This window comes from Haliotis rufescens, unplaced genomic scaffold (assembly GCF_023055435.1).
Source record: "Haliotis rufescens isolate VD_foot unplaced genomic scaffold, xgHalRufe1.0.p SCAF_18, whole genome shotgun sequence".
NCBI classification, from domain to species: domain Eukaryota; kingdom Metazoa; phylum Mollusca; class Gastropoda; order Lepetellida; family Haliotidae; genus Haliotis; species Haliotis rufescens.
Genome location: NW_025963868.1, coordinates 8,984,149 through 8,998,333, shown reverse-complemented (window position 1 = coordinate 8,998,333; position 14,185 = coordinate 8,984,149). Strand labels below are relative to the sequence as shown.

General features: G+C 45.7%; 2 protein-coding genes across 5 annotated transcripts; both read left to right on the top strand.

Moving 5' to 3' along the window:
* Positions 1-5,230: 5,230 nt before the first annotated feature.
* Positions 5,231-13,004, top strand: LOC124121801. 3 transcript variants are annotated; one of them, XM_048398173.1, is made up of 2 exons: positions 5,231-5,579; positions 11,589-13,004. In XM_048398173.1, exon 2 carries the CDS (start codon positions 11,599-11,601, stop codon positions 12,904-12,906), a length of 1,308 nt encoding a protein of 435 aa, XP_048254130.1. In that variant the 5' UTR covers positions 5,231-5,579; positions 11,589-11,598; the 3' UTR covers positions 12,907-13,004. The 3 variants fall into 3 exon arrangements, with proteins under 3 accessions (XP_048254130.1, XP_048254131.1, XP_046340831.2); XM_048398174.1 differs by lacking the exon at positions 5,231-5,579 and adding an exon at positions 8,191-8,526; XM_046484875.2 differs by lacking the exon at positions 5,231-5,579 and adding an exon at positions 8,191-8,530.
* Positions 9,853-11,582, top strand: LOC124121796 (repetin-like). Of its 2 annotated transcripts, XM_048398175.1 has the most exons (3): positions 9,862-10,686; positions 10,831-10,910; positions 11,019-11,582. In XM_048398175.1, the coding sequence occupies exons 1-3, from the start codon at positions 9,908-9,910 to the stop codon at positions 11,294-11,296; spliced, it is 1,137 nt and encodes a 378-aa protein (XP_048254132.1). In that variant the 5' UTR covers positions 9,862-9,907; the 3' UTR covers positions 11,297-11,582. The 2 variants fall into 2 exon arrangements, with proteins under 2 accessions (XP_048254133.1, XP_048254132.1); XM_048398176.1 differs by having other exon boundaries at positions 9,853-10,686; positions 10,831-11,582.
* Positions 13,005-14,185: the final 1,181 nt, after the last annotated feature.

Below are 14,185 nucleotides of genomic sequence, written 5' to 3'. Positions count from 1 at the left end.
TCAGCAATATTCCAGCTATATGACGGCTGTCTGTAAATAATCGAGTCTGGACCAGACAATCCACTGATTGATATCATTAGCATTGATCCACACAATTGGGATCGATGACATGCTTCAACCAAGTCAGCGAGCCTGACCACCCGATCCCGTTAGTCGCCTTTTACGACAAGCATAGTCGCCTTTTACGGCAAGCATGGGTTGCTGAAGACCTATTCTACCCCGGATGTTCACGGGTAGTGACCGGAGGGACGGGATACAAGCTGAGATAGGGTCTCGAGGTGTAGCTTGTACCCAGGACAGATGACGTCAGATAGATGAATGAGGAACCCAAAATGTGTCATGAGTCGGGTCAGGAAAGCCCTGTCTTGAAGGAGCCGAGATCTATGCTGATTTGCTACTTGGCAGTCACCATGGTCACGGACCAGATGGAGACGGGGGAAACTGATGACTGGGGCGGTTACCCTGGTGAACAACCATGGAGCAATGGAGATTCTGAAAGGAAGTACCCGGAACTCGTAACTACGGCCATTGACTGCAACTCGGCACATGCAGATACGCACCCTGAAGGTCGATGCTGAAGAGCAATTCTCTTTGTCGTAGTATTGATCGTAATTTCCGGACAGATTCCATCTGGAATTTTGGAGGACATATCAGGAAGTACTGGCTCAGGACCTTGAGATCTGTGATCAGTCTCATTTTGGTAGAATTCTTTTGGGGAACCAAGAACACCGGGGAGTAAAATCCCAAGCTGGTGTCTGTGTGTAGGAGTTCCCGAATGGGCTGCTTCTCTAATAAGGCCTTGGCGGCTATGTCGGCTGTGGCTAACTTGGCCCCTTCCAGGGGGAATCTGTGACCGGAGCGTTTGTTTGTTTGTTTGTTTGTTTGCTTGTTGTTTATTGCCGCACTCAGCAATATTCCAGCTATACGACGGCGGTCTGTAAATAATCGAGTCTGGACCAGTCAATCCAGTGATTGATATCATGAGCATCGATTCACGCAATTGGGATCGATGACATCCTTCAACCAAGTCAGCGAGCCTGACCCCCCGATCCCGTTAGTGACAGATGACGTATTGGATCCAGCAGTCAGCGCAATGAGTCCTCTGTTGTCTGCGAATTGCAATAGACCACCTCAATGCAATTATTTATATTTTTCACACTCACATACATACAACCCTGAATCAATCATACTATAGGGGCACGGGTGGCCCAGTCGCCTAAGGCGCTGCGATTCGCTGTGCAGAGTTGCGTCCCTTGGGCACGCCAGAAACCTATGATTGTGGATTCAAATCCCGGTTCGTCCCAATTATGTTTCTAGGTTTGTCAGCACCATACCCGTGCTCGTTGGTTTCATCGAAGTGGTAAACGTCGGAAACCTGCATCACTTCGGGCTTTTCTCCCACATTAAGCTGACACGCCGCGATATAACTGGAATACTGTTAAAAGCGGCGTTAAACCCAACTCACTCACTCACTCGCTGCATCAGGGAATAACATACTCTGAACATTCCGCATACTGCTATCAGTGAACTCGCTATGTTGTGAAGGGAGATTACCGGTAGGGATGTCATATTAGAACACGTCAACATCAACATCGTTGTACATGTAGCAGGGCGTGGAGTCATCCCACAGATGACATCCTTACCTTGTCAGCTTGCTGACGGGCTTAACCTCTATGGTCATGTGAACAAGGCGTCCGACCTCGGATCAGGTCTGCGGTTCGAATCCCATCACGGGTCTCGGAAATTTTATGGCCGCTACATACACATTAGTCATTTTATTTGAACAAAGAAATAGTTACTCATCGTGTGGTGTGATGCATATTCTTCCTATAAGATGTTTTGAAGTTTGAAATATGTATTCAGTACATTTTGGATGACAATCATTCAGTGTCCTAGAAAAAGAACCGATGTTGTTATCAATATCGATAGCTGTGTGGGGCATTTTGATCGCTCACGGCTAAAATAAAGCTGCCAAATTTCGCGTCACTGAACTTTATCTATGTACGATCAAATGAGTTTTCATTCGCAAGCAAAACAGAAACTAGGACAACATTGAGCACTTTTTGCTTTTTCAAACCAGTCTTTAATTTTTCACCATGGGGTTCAATCATGTATTACTCCGTTAAATTGCAAAGTCAGAGGTAGGCCCGGCTCCGCGCGACCGTAATTCTCACAAAGCGTTGATTTTTCGAAAAGGTGGGTGCAAAAATTAACTCGGCAACAAGGATTCCAGCGGTAATGTTGTGAATCACAAGGTTTTGGACGCAAGGAGATCTCGCGAGATCCGAGTTGTATACAACTCGACGCCGTGTGAATACCGAGTTGTAAACAACTTCAGTCCGTACAACTAATTGCATGCAACAAGTTGTACCAACCAGTTGTACCGTGTGAATGCCCCTTTAGTGAACGATATCGATGACGACACTGCTCCCACTCCTCGCGGAGAATCCGTATTTGCAAGGTTGCTCAAATAATAGGCCCAGCGACCTGAATGGAGAATAGAGAGGTTATGTATGCATATAGTCACAGTGAATCCCACCAGAGAGCCATATCAGCGTTCCTGGACAGAGCGACCGTGAAAAAGCCCTTGAAGTTCCAGCGATACATCTGTAGCCTGCCATTTCAAATTTGGTGAGTTTTGTTATTGTTTCAAGACCTCTGAACGGATTGAACCATTCGCTGGTTCCCGTGTACTCTTGACTATGCTGTCAATAGCCACCACTGATCGCCCAGGTGCAGTTATCTGCAGGCCGCCATGACACAGCGGGGTATTGCCGATTGCAGTGGTGTTCACCCTAGACTTACTCTCAGTCTCTGAAATACATAATTTTGATAGAAACAAGCAACTACATGTATATATTGTATAGGAGCCGCAGTGAGGTGCGAGAACCAGAACCTGGGTAAAATCTAGACTTGCTTTTATCACTTTAATAGAACTATAGCATTACAGTAAGGGCTAGGCGACAGGGAAAATTACATGATTCAGGAACTGCGAGACAGGCTAAGTTAACCTGTGGACTGAGTTATTGTGAAAGAGACTGTCACAAGATGCGCCTGTGCATGCAGAGTAGTGCGGATGTGAGCAGGCCACGCGTCAGCGCTCCTCTGCAATACGGGGAGAGTGGCTTTGAATATTATATAATCACCTCCAGCTCCAGCGATATAATCTCGACAGTGCCATATCAAAGTTTGTGAGTGTTGACATTGAAGAAGGGAGCCGACTGAGACTTTCGTAGTCCTGCACCATGACCGTGAAATATATTTATTTTATGAAAAAATAATAATCTAGAAACGCAGACAAAAGCAAGTCTAGCCAGCTCAAGCTAGCTCTATTCTATTCCACAGTCCTGCACCATGACCGTGGAATATATTTATTTTATGAAAAAAAATATATCGAGAAACGCATACAAAAGCAAGTCTAGCCAGCTCAAGCTAGCTCTATTATATTCCACAGTCCTGCACCAAGACCGTGGAATATATTTAATTCATGAAAAAAAATACAAACTAGAAACGCATACAAAAGCAAATCTAGCCAGCTCAAGCTAGCTCTATTCTGAAATCAGCATAGGGATTTTTATTTTATTTTTAGAGTCAAGAAGGATATTGTGTAATATAAGATTTCAGAGACTAAATGTTAGTCTAAGACTTTCGCTGCTCCCCGCGGTCACTACAGTCTCGATACCGACAGTCGTGGGGGACAGGTGGAGTAATGTGTCAGTTCTCGGTAGAAACTGAAAAAATTGAGACAGATTATCTCTGCTCCCACACAAGCCTTCTCAACACTTCAAGGGCAGATAATTCTTATAATAACGCTAAGCTGTCGTTCTTGCTCACTAGGGGCGGTCGGGTAGCCTGGTGGTTAAAGCGTTCGCTCGTCACGCCGAAGACCCGGGTTCGATTCCCGACATGGGTACAATGTGTGAAGCCCATTTCTGGTGTCCCCCGCCGTGATGTTGCTGGAATATTGCTAAAAGCGGCGTAAAACCATACTCGCTCACTCACTCTTGCTCACTAAAAAATGAGGTAGGGTGAGAATACTAAAATGTTACCAGTTTGTTATGTGTATTATATAAAATAGGTCAGGAAGGTGTTTACTTCATTGAGACCTCATTACGACTGCTGACGTCTCCATTGTGGCTCGGGGGCACGAGTTGCCCAGTCGTCTAAGGCGCCGCGATTCGCTGTGCAGTGTTGCGTCACTTTAGTCACGCCAGAAACCTATGATTGTGGGTTCGAATCCCGGTTCGCCCCAATTATGTTTCTAGGTTTGTCAGCACCATACCCGTGCTCGTTGGTTTCATCGAAGTGGTAAACGTCGGAAACCTGCATCACTTCGGGCTTTTCTCCCACATTAAGCTGACACGCCGCGATATAACTGGAATACTGTTAAAAGCGGCGTTAAACCCAACTCACTCACTCACTCGCTGCATCAGGGAATAACATACTCTGAACATTCCGCATACTGCTATCAGTGAACTCGCTATGTTGTGAAGGGAGATTACCGGTAGGGATGTCATATTAGAACACGTCAACATCAACATCGTTGTACATGTAGCAGGGCGTGGAGTCATCCCACAGATGACATCCTTACCTTGTCAGCTTGCTGACGGGCTTAACCTCTATGGTCATGTGAACAAGGCGTCCGACCTCGGATCAGGTCTGCGGTTCGAATCCCATCACGGGTCTCGGAAATTTTATGGCCGCTACATACACATTAGTCATTTTATTTGAACAAAGAAATAGTTACTCATCGTGTGGTGTGATGCATATTCTTCCTATAAGATGTTTTGAAGTTTGAAATATGTATTCAGTACATTTTGGATGACAATCATTCAGTGTCCTAGAAAAAGAACCGATGTTGTTATCAATATCGATAGCTGTGTGGGGCATTTTGATCGCTCACGGCTAAAATAAAGCTGCCAAATTTCGCGTCACTGAACTTTATCTATGTACGATCAAATGAGTTTTCATTCGCAAGCAAAACAGAAACTAGGACAACATTGAGCACTTTTTGCTTTTTCAAACCAGTCTTTAATTTTTCACCATGGGGTTCAATCATGTATTACTCCGTTAAATTGCAAAGTCAGAGGTAGGCCCGGCTCCGCGCGACCGTAATTCTCACAAAGCGTTGATTTTTCGAAAAGGTGGGTGCAAAAATTAACTCGGCAACAAGGATTCCAGCGGTAATGTTGTGAATCACAAGGTTTTGGACGCAAGGAGATCTCGCGAGATCCGAGTTGTATACAACTCGACGCCGTGTGAATACCGAGTTGTAAACAACTTCAGTCCGTACAACTAATTGCATGCAACAAGTTGTACCAACCAGTTGTACCGTGTGAATGCCCCTTTAGTGAACGATATCGATGACGACACTGCTCCCACTCCTCGCGGAGAATCCGTATTTGCAAGGTTGCTCAAATAATAGGCCCAGCGACCTGAATGGAGAATAGAGAGGTTATGTATGCATATAGTCACAGTGAATCCCACCAGAGAGCCATATCAGCGTTCCTGGACAGAGCGACCGTGAAAAAGCCCTTGAAGTTCCAGCGATACATCTGTAGCCTGCCATTTCAAATTTGGTGAGTTTTGTTATTGTTTCAAGACCTCTGAACGGATTGAACCATTCGCTGGTTCCCGTGTACTCTTGACTATGCTGTCAATAGCCACCACTGATCGCCCAGGTGCAGTTATCTGCAGGCCGCCATGACACAGCGGGGTATTGCCGATTGCAGTGGTGTTCACCCTAGACTTACTCTCAGTCTCTGAAATACATAATTTTGATAGAAACAAGCAACTACATGTATATATTGTATAGGAGCCGCAGTGAGGTGCGAGAACCAGAACCTGGGTAAAATCTAGACTTGCTTTTATCACTTTAATAGAACTATAGCATTACAGTAAGGGCTAGGCGACAGGGAAAATTACATGATTCAGGAACTGCGAGACAGGCTAAGTTAACCTGTGGACTGAGTTATTGTGAAAGAGACTGTCACAAGATGCGCCTGTGCATGCAGAGTAGTGCGGATGTGAGCAGGCCACGCGTCAGCGCTCCTCTGCAATACGGGGAGAGTGGCTTTGAATATTATATAATCACCTCCAGCTCCAGCGATATAATCTCGACAGTGCCATATCAAAGTTTGTGAGTGTTGACATTGAAGAAGGGAGCCGACTGAGACTTTCGTAGTCCTGCACCATGACCGTGAAATATATTTATTTTATGAAAAAATAATAATCTAGAAACGCAGACAAAAGCAAGTCTAGCCAGCTCAAGCTAGCTCTATTCTATTCCACAGTCCTGCACCATGACCGTGGAATATATTTATTTTATGAAAAAAAATATATCGAGAAACGCATACAAAAGCAAGTCTAGCCAGCTCAAGCTAGCTCTATTATATTCCACAGTCCTGCACCAAGACCGTGGAATATATTTAATTCATGAAAAAAAATACAAACTAGAAACGCATACAAAAGCAAATCTAGCCAGCTCAAGCTAGCTCTATTCTGAAATCAGCATAGGGATTTTTATTTTATTTTTAGAGTCAAGAAGGATATTGTGTAATATAAGATTTCAGAGACTAAATGTTAGTCTAAGACTTTCGCTGCTCCCCGCGGTCACTACAGTCTCGATACCGACAGTCGTGGGGGACAGGTGGAGTAATGTGTCAGTTCTCGGTAGAAACTGAAAAAATTGAGACAGATTATCTCTGCTCCCACACAAGCCTTCTCAACACTTCAAGGGCAGATAATTCTTATAATAACGCTAAGCTGTCGTTCTTGCTCACTAGGGGCGGTCGGGTAGCCTGGTGGTTAAAGCGTTCGCTCGTCACGCCGAAGACCCGGGTTCGATTCCCGACATGGGTACAATGTGTGAAGCCCATTTCTGGTGTCCCCCGCCGTGATGTTGCTGGAATATTGCTAAAAGCGGCGTAAAACCATACTCGCTCACTCACTCTTGCTCACTAAAAAATGAGGTAGGGTGAGAATACTAAAATGTTACCAGTTTGTTATGTGTATTATATAAAATAGGTCAGGAAGGTGTTTACTTCATTGAGACCTCATTACGACTGCTGACGTCTCCATTGTGGCTCGGGGGCACGAGTTGCCCAGTCGTCTAAGGCGCCGCGATTCGCTGTGCAGTGTTGCGTCACTTTAGTCACGCCAGAAACCTATGATTGTGGGTTCGAATCCCGGTTCGCCCCAATTATGTTTCTAGGTTTGTCAGCACCATACCCGTGCTCGTTGGTTTCATCGAAGTGGTAAACGTCGGAAACCTGCATCACTTCGGGCTTTTCTCCCACATTAAGCTGACACGCCGCGATATAACTGGAATACTGTTAAAAGCGGCGTTAAACCCAACTCACTCACTCACTCGCTGCATCAGGGAATAACATACTCTGAACATTCCGCATACTGCTATCAGTGAACTCGCTATGTTGTGAAGGGAGATTACCGGTAGGGATGTCATATTAGAACACGTCAACATCAACATCGTTGTACATGTAGCAGGGCGTGGAGTCATCCCACAAATGACATCCTTACCTTGTCAGCTTGCTGACGGGCTTAACCTCTATGGTCATGTGAACAAGGCGTCCGACCTCGGATCAGGTCTGCGGTTCGAATCCCATCACGGGTCTCGGAAATTTTATGGCCGCTACATACACATTAGTCATTTTATTTGAACAAAGAAATAGTTACTCATCGTGTGGTGTGATGCATATTCTTCCTATAAGATGTTTTGAAGTTTGAAATATGTATTCAGTACATTTTGGATGACAATCATTCAGTGTCCTAGAAAAAGAACCGATGTTGTTATCAATATCGATAGCTGTGTGGGGCATTTTGATCGCTCACGGCTAAAATAAAGCTGCCAAATTTCGCGTCACTGAACTTTATCTATGTACGATCAAATGAGTTTTCATTCGCAAGCAAAACAGAAACTAGGACAACATTGAGCACTTTTTGCTTTTTCAAACCAGTCTTTAATTTTTCACCATGGGGTTCAATCATGTATTACTCCGTTAAATTGCAAAGTCAGAGGTAGGCCCGGCTTCGCGCGACCGTAATTCTCACAAAGCGTTGATTTTTCGAAAAGGTGGGTGCAAAAATTAACTCGGCAACAAGGATTCCAGCGGTAATGTTGTGAATCACAAGGTTTTGGACGCAAGGAGATCTCGCGAGATCCGAGTTGTATACAACTCGACGCCGTGTGAATACCGAGTTGTAAACAACTTCAGTCCGTACAACTAATTGCATGCAACAAGTTGTACCAACCAGTTGTACCGTGTGAATGCCCCTTTAGTGAACGATATCGATGACGACACTGCTCCCATTCCTCGCGGAGAATCCGTATTTGCAAGGTTGCTCAAATAATAGGCCCAGCGACCTGAATGGAGGAGAATAGAGAGGTTATGTATGCATATAGTCACAGTGAATCCCACCAGAGAGCCATATCAGCGTTCCTGGACAGAGCGACCGTGAAAAAGCCCTTGAAGTTCCAGCGATACATCTGTAGCCTGCCATTTCAAAGTTGGTGAGTTTTGTTATTGTTTCAAGACCTCTGAACGGATTGAACCATTCGCTGGTTCCCGTGTACTCTTGACTATGCTGTCAATAGCCACCACTGATCGCCCAGGTGCAATTATCTGCAGGCCGCCATGACACAGCGGGGTATTGCCGATTGCAGTGGTGTTCACCCTAGACTTACTCTCAGTCTCTGAAATACATAATTTTGATAGAAACAAGCAACTACATGTATATATTGTATAGGAGCCGCAGTGAGGTGCGAGAACCAGAACCTGGGTAAAATCTAGACTTGCTTTTATCACTTTAATAGAACTATAGCATTACAGTAAGGGCTAGGCGACAGGGAAAATTACATGATTCAGGAACTGCGAGACAGGCTAAGTTAACCTGTGGACTGAGTTATTGTGAAAGAGACTGTCACAAGATGCGCCTGTGCATGCAGAGTAGTGCGGATGTGAGCAGGCCACGCGTCAGCGCTCCTCTGCAATACGGGGAGAGTGGCTTTGAATATTATATAATCACCTCCAGCTCCAGCGATATAATCTCGACAGTGCCATATCAAAGTTTGTGAGTGTTGACATTGAAGAAGGGAGCCGACTGAGACTTTCGTAGTCCTGCACCATGACCGTGAAATATATTTATTTTATGAAAAAATAATAATCTAGAAACGCAGACAAAAGCAAGTCTAGCCAGCTCAAGCTAGCTCTATTCTATTCCACAGTCCTGCACCATGACCGTGGAATATATTTATTTTATGAAAAAAAATATATCGAGAAACGCATACAAAAGCAAGTCTAGCCAGCTCAAGCTAGCTCTATTATATTCCACAGTCCTGCACCAAGACCGTGGAATATATTTAATTCATGAAAAAAAATACAAACTAGAAACGCATACAAAAGCAAATCTAGCCAGCTCAAGCTAGCTCTATTCTGAAATCAGCATAGGGATTTTTATTTTATTTTTAGAGTCAAGAAGGATATTGTGTAATATAAGATTTCAGAGACTAAATGTTAGTCTAAGACTTTCGCTGCTCCCCGCGGTCACTACAGTCTCGATACCGACAGTCGTGGGGGACAGGTGGAGTAATGTGTCAGTTCTCGGTAGAAACTGAAAAAATTGAGACAGATTATCTCTGCTCCCACACAAGCCTTCTCAACACTTCAAGGGCAGATAATTCTTATAATAACGCTAAGCTGTCGTTCTTGCTCACTAGGGGCGGTCGGGTAGCCTAGTGGTTAAAGCGTTCGCTCGTCACGCCGAAGACCCGGGTTCGAATCCCGACATGGGTACAATGTGTGAAGCCCATTTCTGGTGTCCCCCGCCGTGATATTGCTGAAATATTGCTAAAAGCGGCGTAAAACCAAACTCACTCACTCACTCACTCATGAGAGGAAGACGGACAAAGAAGACATGGGCGGACACGAGAGGAAGACAGACAAAGAAGACATGGGTGGGCACGAGGGGAAGACTGACAAAGAAGACATGGGTGGGCACGAGGGGAAGACGGACAGACAAAGAAGACATGGGTGGGCACGAGGGGAAGACGGACAAAGAAGACATGGGCGGACACGAGAGGAAGACAGACAAAGAAGACATGGGTGGGCACGAGGAGAAGACAGACAAAGAAGACATTGGCGGACACGAGAGGAAGACGGACAAAGAACACATGGGCGGGCACGAGAGGAAGACGGACAAAGAAGACATGGGCGGACACGAGAGGAAGACGGACAAAGAACACATGGGCGGACACGAGAGGAAGACGGACAAAGAACACATGGGCGGACACGAGAGGAAGACGGACAAAGAACACATGGGCGGACACGAGGGGAAGACGGACAAAGAACACATGGGCAGACACGAGGGGAAGACAGACAAAGAAGACATTGGCGGACACGAGAGGAAGACAGACAGACAAAGAAGACATGGGCAGACACGAGAGGAAGACAGACAAAGAACACATGGGCGGACACGAGAGGAAGACGGACAAAGAACACATGGGCGGACACGAGAGGAAGACGGACAAAGAACACATGGGCGGACACGAGGGGAAGACGGACAAAGAAGACATGGGCGGACACGAGAGGAAGACAGACAGACAAAGAAGACATGGGCAGACACGAGAGGAAGACAGACAGACAAAGAAGACATGGGCAGACACGAGAGGAAGAGAGACAAAGAAGACATGGGCGAACACGAGAGGAAGACCGACAAAGAAGACATGGGCGGACACGAGAGGAAGACGGACAAAGAAGACATGGGCGGACACGAGAGGAAGACGGACAAAGAAGACATGGGCGGACACGAGAGGAAGACAGACAGACAAAGAAGACATGGGCAGACACGAGAGGAAGACAGACAGACAAAGAAGACATGGGCAGACACGAGAGGAAGAGAGACAAAGAAGACATGGGCGAACACGAGAGGAAGACCGACAAAGAAGACATGGGCGGACACGAGAGGAAGACGGACAAAGAAGATACGGACAGACATGTGAGGAAGACAGACAGACAAAGAAGACATGGGCGGACACGAGAGGAAGACAGACAGACAAAGAAGACATGGGCAGACACGAGAGGAAGACAGACAGACAAAGAAGACATGGGCAGACACGAGAGGAAGACAGACAAAGAAGACATGGGCAGACACGAGAGGAAGACAGACAGACAAAGAAGACATGGGCAGACACGAGATGAAGACAGACAGACAAAGAAGACATGGGCAGACACGAGAGGAAGACAGACAGACAAAGAAGACATGGGCAGACACGAGATGAAGACAGACAGACAAAGAAGACATGGGCAGACACGAGAGGAAGACAGACAGACAAAGAAGACATGGGCAGACACGAGATGAAGACAGACAGACAAAGAAGACATCGGCGGACACGAGAGGAAGACAGACAGACAAAGAAGACACGATAAGAAATCGGAGAAAGACGGACAAGACAAGACAGACAGATGGACAGACGGAAGGACGAACAGGAGGCACACAAGGCAGATAAGAAGTATGTTCTCTTTTCTCATTGGTAAAGCAGATTACTATTGATATATTTTTATCTTCCGCAGAAACCAGAAGATGTTCTCTGAACTGCCATCCAGCCTCCTTTCCATCATCTTCGTGATTCTGACACCTGTATACAAAGTTCTTCAGGGCCTTCTTTGGAGAATTACAGGGGTCCAGTCTGCACGAGCAGCTACCAACACGTCCTATGAACGTGCCGTCCACGTGCAACACGTGTTTTGGAAAAGAAAAGTGTCTCATATGAAGCCTTCCGACACAAACGAATTCTGGACCACACACGAAAGGTTTGACCATCCCCGAATCCTCTTGGACCCGTCAATATCTCTGTATAACATCACATCAACAGAGGCTATATTTCTGAAGACAGACAAAGATGTAGATATCTACAGCTCAGACACACACCCTTTCATGAAGTGGGCCCAGGTTCTCAATGCTGAGAAAGTATACACGATTCCTCTTGTGGCCTTTCACCGTCTGGCGGACGAGACTGGGGATCCTCAGCTCCCCGTCATATGGGTCTCTAGCACTGGGCGCTGTGGCTCTACTCTACTCAGTCAGGTCTTTGAGCAGGTCCCAGGGACCATCGCCCTCGGAGAACCAGATGCCCTTACTTATATAACAGTGTTAAATAAGAGCGAAGCCGCCCCGGAAGAGGTCGTTCGAGGGCTGCTGCGGAGTGTCATCAGGCTGCAGTGTAAGACACTGCCAGGAGCTCAAAGAATTGTTCTGAAGGTCGCTGCCTTTACCTTCGCAGAGGTCAAGGACATTTGTGAAATGTTTCCTAAAATCAAGCACATGTTTCTTTACAGAGACAGTTTACCATATGCTGTTTCTACCAAGGGACTAACACAGTCTGAAATTAAAGGTAAAATATTTAAAGCCTTAATCGATTGTGATTTATTCGGGAGGTTCTTTCCGGGAGTTCGAAGGGATGTGTACACAACGATGACACGCATAGATCGCAATGACCATGACCTTGAGGACATTGCATCCAACTTGACTTTTGTTGGCCTATGGATGATATTGAGTGCGGCCATAATGGCGAGATACAAGGAGTTTAGAGAGAGTGGGATCCCTATATTTGCTCTAAAGTACGAAGACCTCCTGAAGGAGAAGGAAGGCATGGTTAAAGCCTTGTTCCAGAAATTAGATATACCAGGGAAGCATGTCTCAAAAGCTCTGGCTGCATTTGAAGTAGACTCACAACGAGGCTCGTCGATTAGCCGGAAGTCAACAGGATCCCGTTCTCCCCTGACACCACGAGAGATGTCTGACGGTAACATAGTTCTGGAGAGATATGGCTTCCCGAGATTCGGCGAGAGGATAGACCTGCCTGGGCGTCTAGAGCCCGCTGTTTATTAATACAAAACATGTCATTTTCGTCACTAATATATGGACCTTTTCGCAGCAGTTAACGAAGCAAGTCACCACCACAATTGTGGATAAACCATTTAAGTGTGTTTTGAGGCAGCATCTTTGGATTTTGAGGGTTTTTTTGAGGTTTTGAGGTGCGTCTTATATATCTAATCGTTTACTATACGCCACGTTCCTTCTATGACCCGACGGGTCGACCGAGTAGCCTAATGGTTGAAGCGCTCGCTCGTCACGCTGAAGACCCGGTTTCGATTCCCTACATGGGTTCTATGTGTGAAGCCCATTTCTAGTCTCCCCCGCCATGATATTGCTTGAATATTGCTCAAAGCGGCGTAAAACCACACTCACTCACTATGACTAGACCGCCTCCGTGGTTTAGTTGTAGAGCGTCCGCCCGGAGAGCGGAAGGTCGGGGCTTCGATACAGGGCCGCGTCACACCGAAGACCAATATATGGTATTTGTTGTTGGCATTCCATCGTATTCCAATTGCGTGGATCGATGCTCATGATGTCAATCACTGGATTGTCTGGCCCAGACTCGATTATTCAGCTGGAATATTGCGGAGAGCGGCATTAAACAAACAAACAAACAAACAAACAAACATCATTCCGGGAGTCAAGGTCTGCGTGCTGAGCAAGAAGTGATTCCAGTGATCATGCTTGTGTAACTGATATTGGCGTTTATATTTCTTATCGATTTTTTCGAAGTATTTCTTACTGCTTGGCAATTCTGCTTACAGATTTCCTTCATTTGATTTGTACCATAACATTTTAACCATTTCCTCTCCTGGGCCCACTTGCAAAGCGATCTTAGCGCTAAGATGATCGTAACTCCGATACTTTAACATAGGCTTACGACAGTCTAAGCGCTAAGATGATCGTAACTCCCATACTTTAACATAGGCTTACGACAGTCTAAGCGCTAAGATGATCGTAACTCCGATACTTCAACATAGGCTTACAACAGTCTAAGCGCTAAGATGATCGTAACTCCCATACTTTAACATAGGCTTACGACAGTCTAAGCGCTAAGATGATCGTAACTCCCATACTTTAACATAGGCTTACGATAGTCTAAGCGCTAAGATGATCGTTACTCCCATACTTTAACATAGGCTTACGATAGTCTAAGCGCTAAGATGATCGTAACTCCCATACTTTAACATAGGCTTACGATAGTCTAAGCGCTAAGATGATCGTAACTGCCATACTTTAACATAGGCTTACGGCAGTCTAAGCGCTAAGATGATCGTAACTCCAATATTTT

Excerpts from the sequence above, each read along its gene's own strand:
- LOC124121801 (XM_048398173.1), top strand. The coding sequence starts at position 11,599 with ATGTTCTCTGAACTGCCATCCAGCCTCCTTTCCATCATCTTCGTGATT.
- LOC124121796 (XM_048398175.1), top strand. The coding sequence starts at position 9,908 with ATGAGAGGAAGACGGACAAAGAAGACATGGGCGGACACGAGAGGAAGA. Across the intron at positions 10,687-10,830 it reads GACATGGGCAGACACGAGAG|GAAGACAGACAGACAAAGAA; the intron begins GAAGAGAGACAA and ends CGGACACGAGAG. Across the intron at positions 10,911-11,018 it reads GACATGGGCAGACACGAGAG|GAAGACAGACAGACAAAGAA; the intron begins GAAGAGAGACAA and ends CAGACATGTGAG.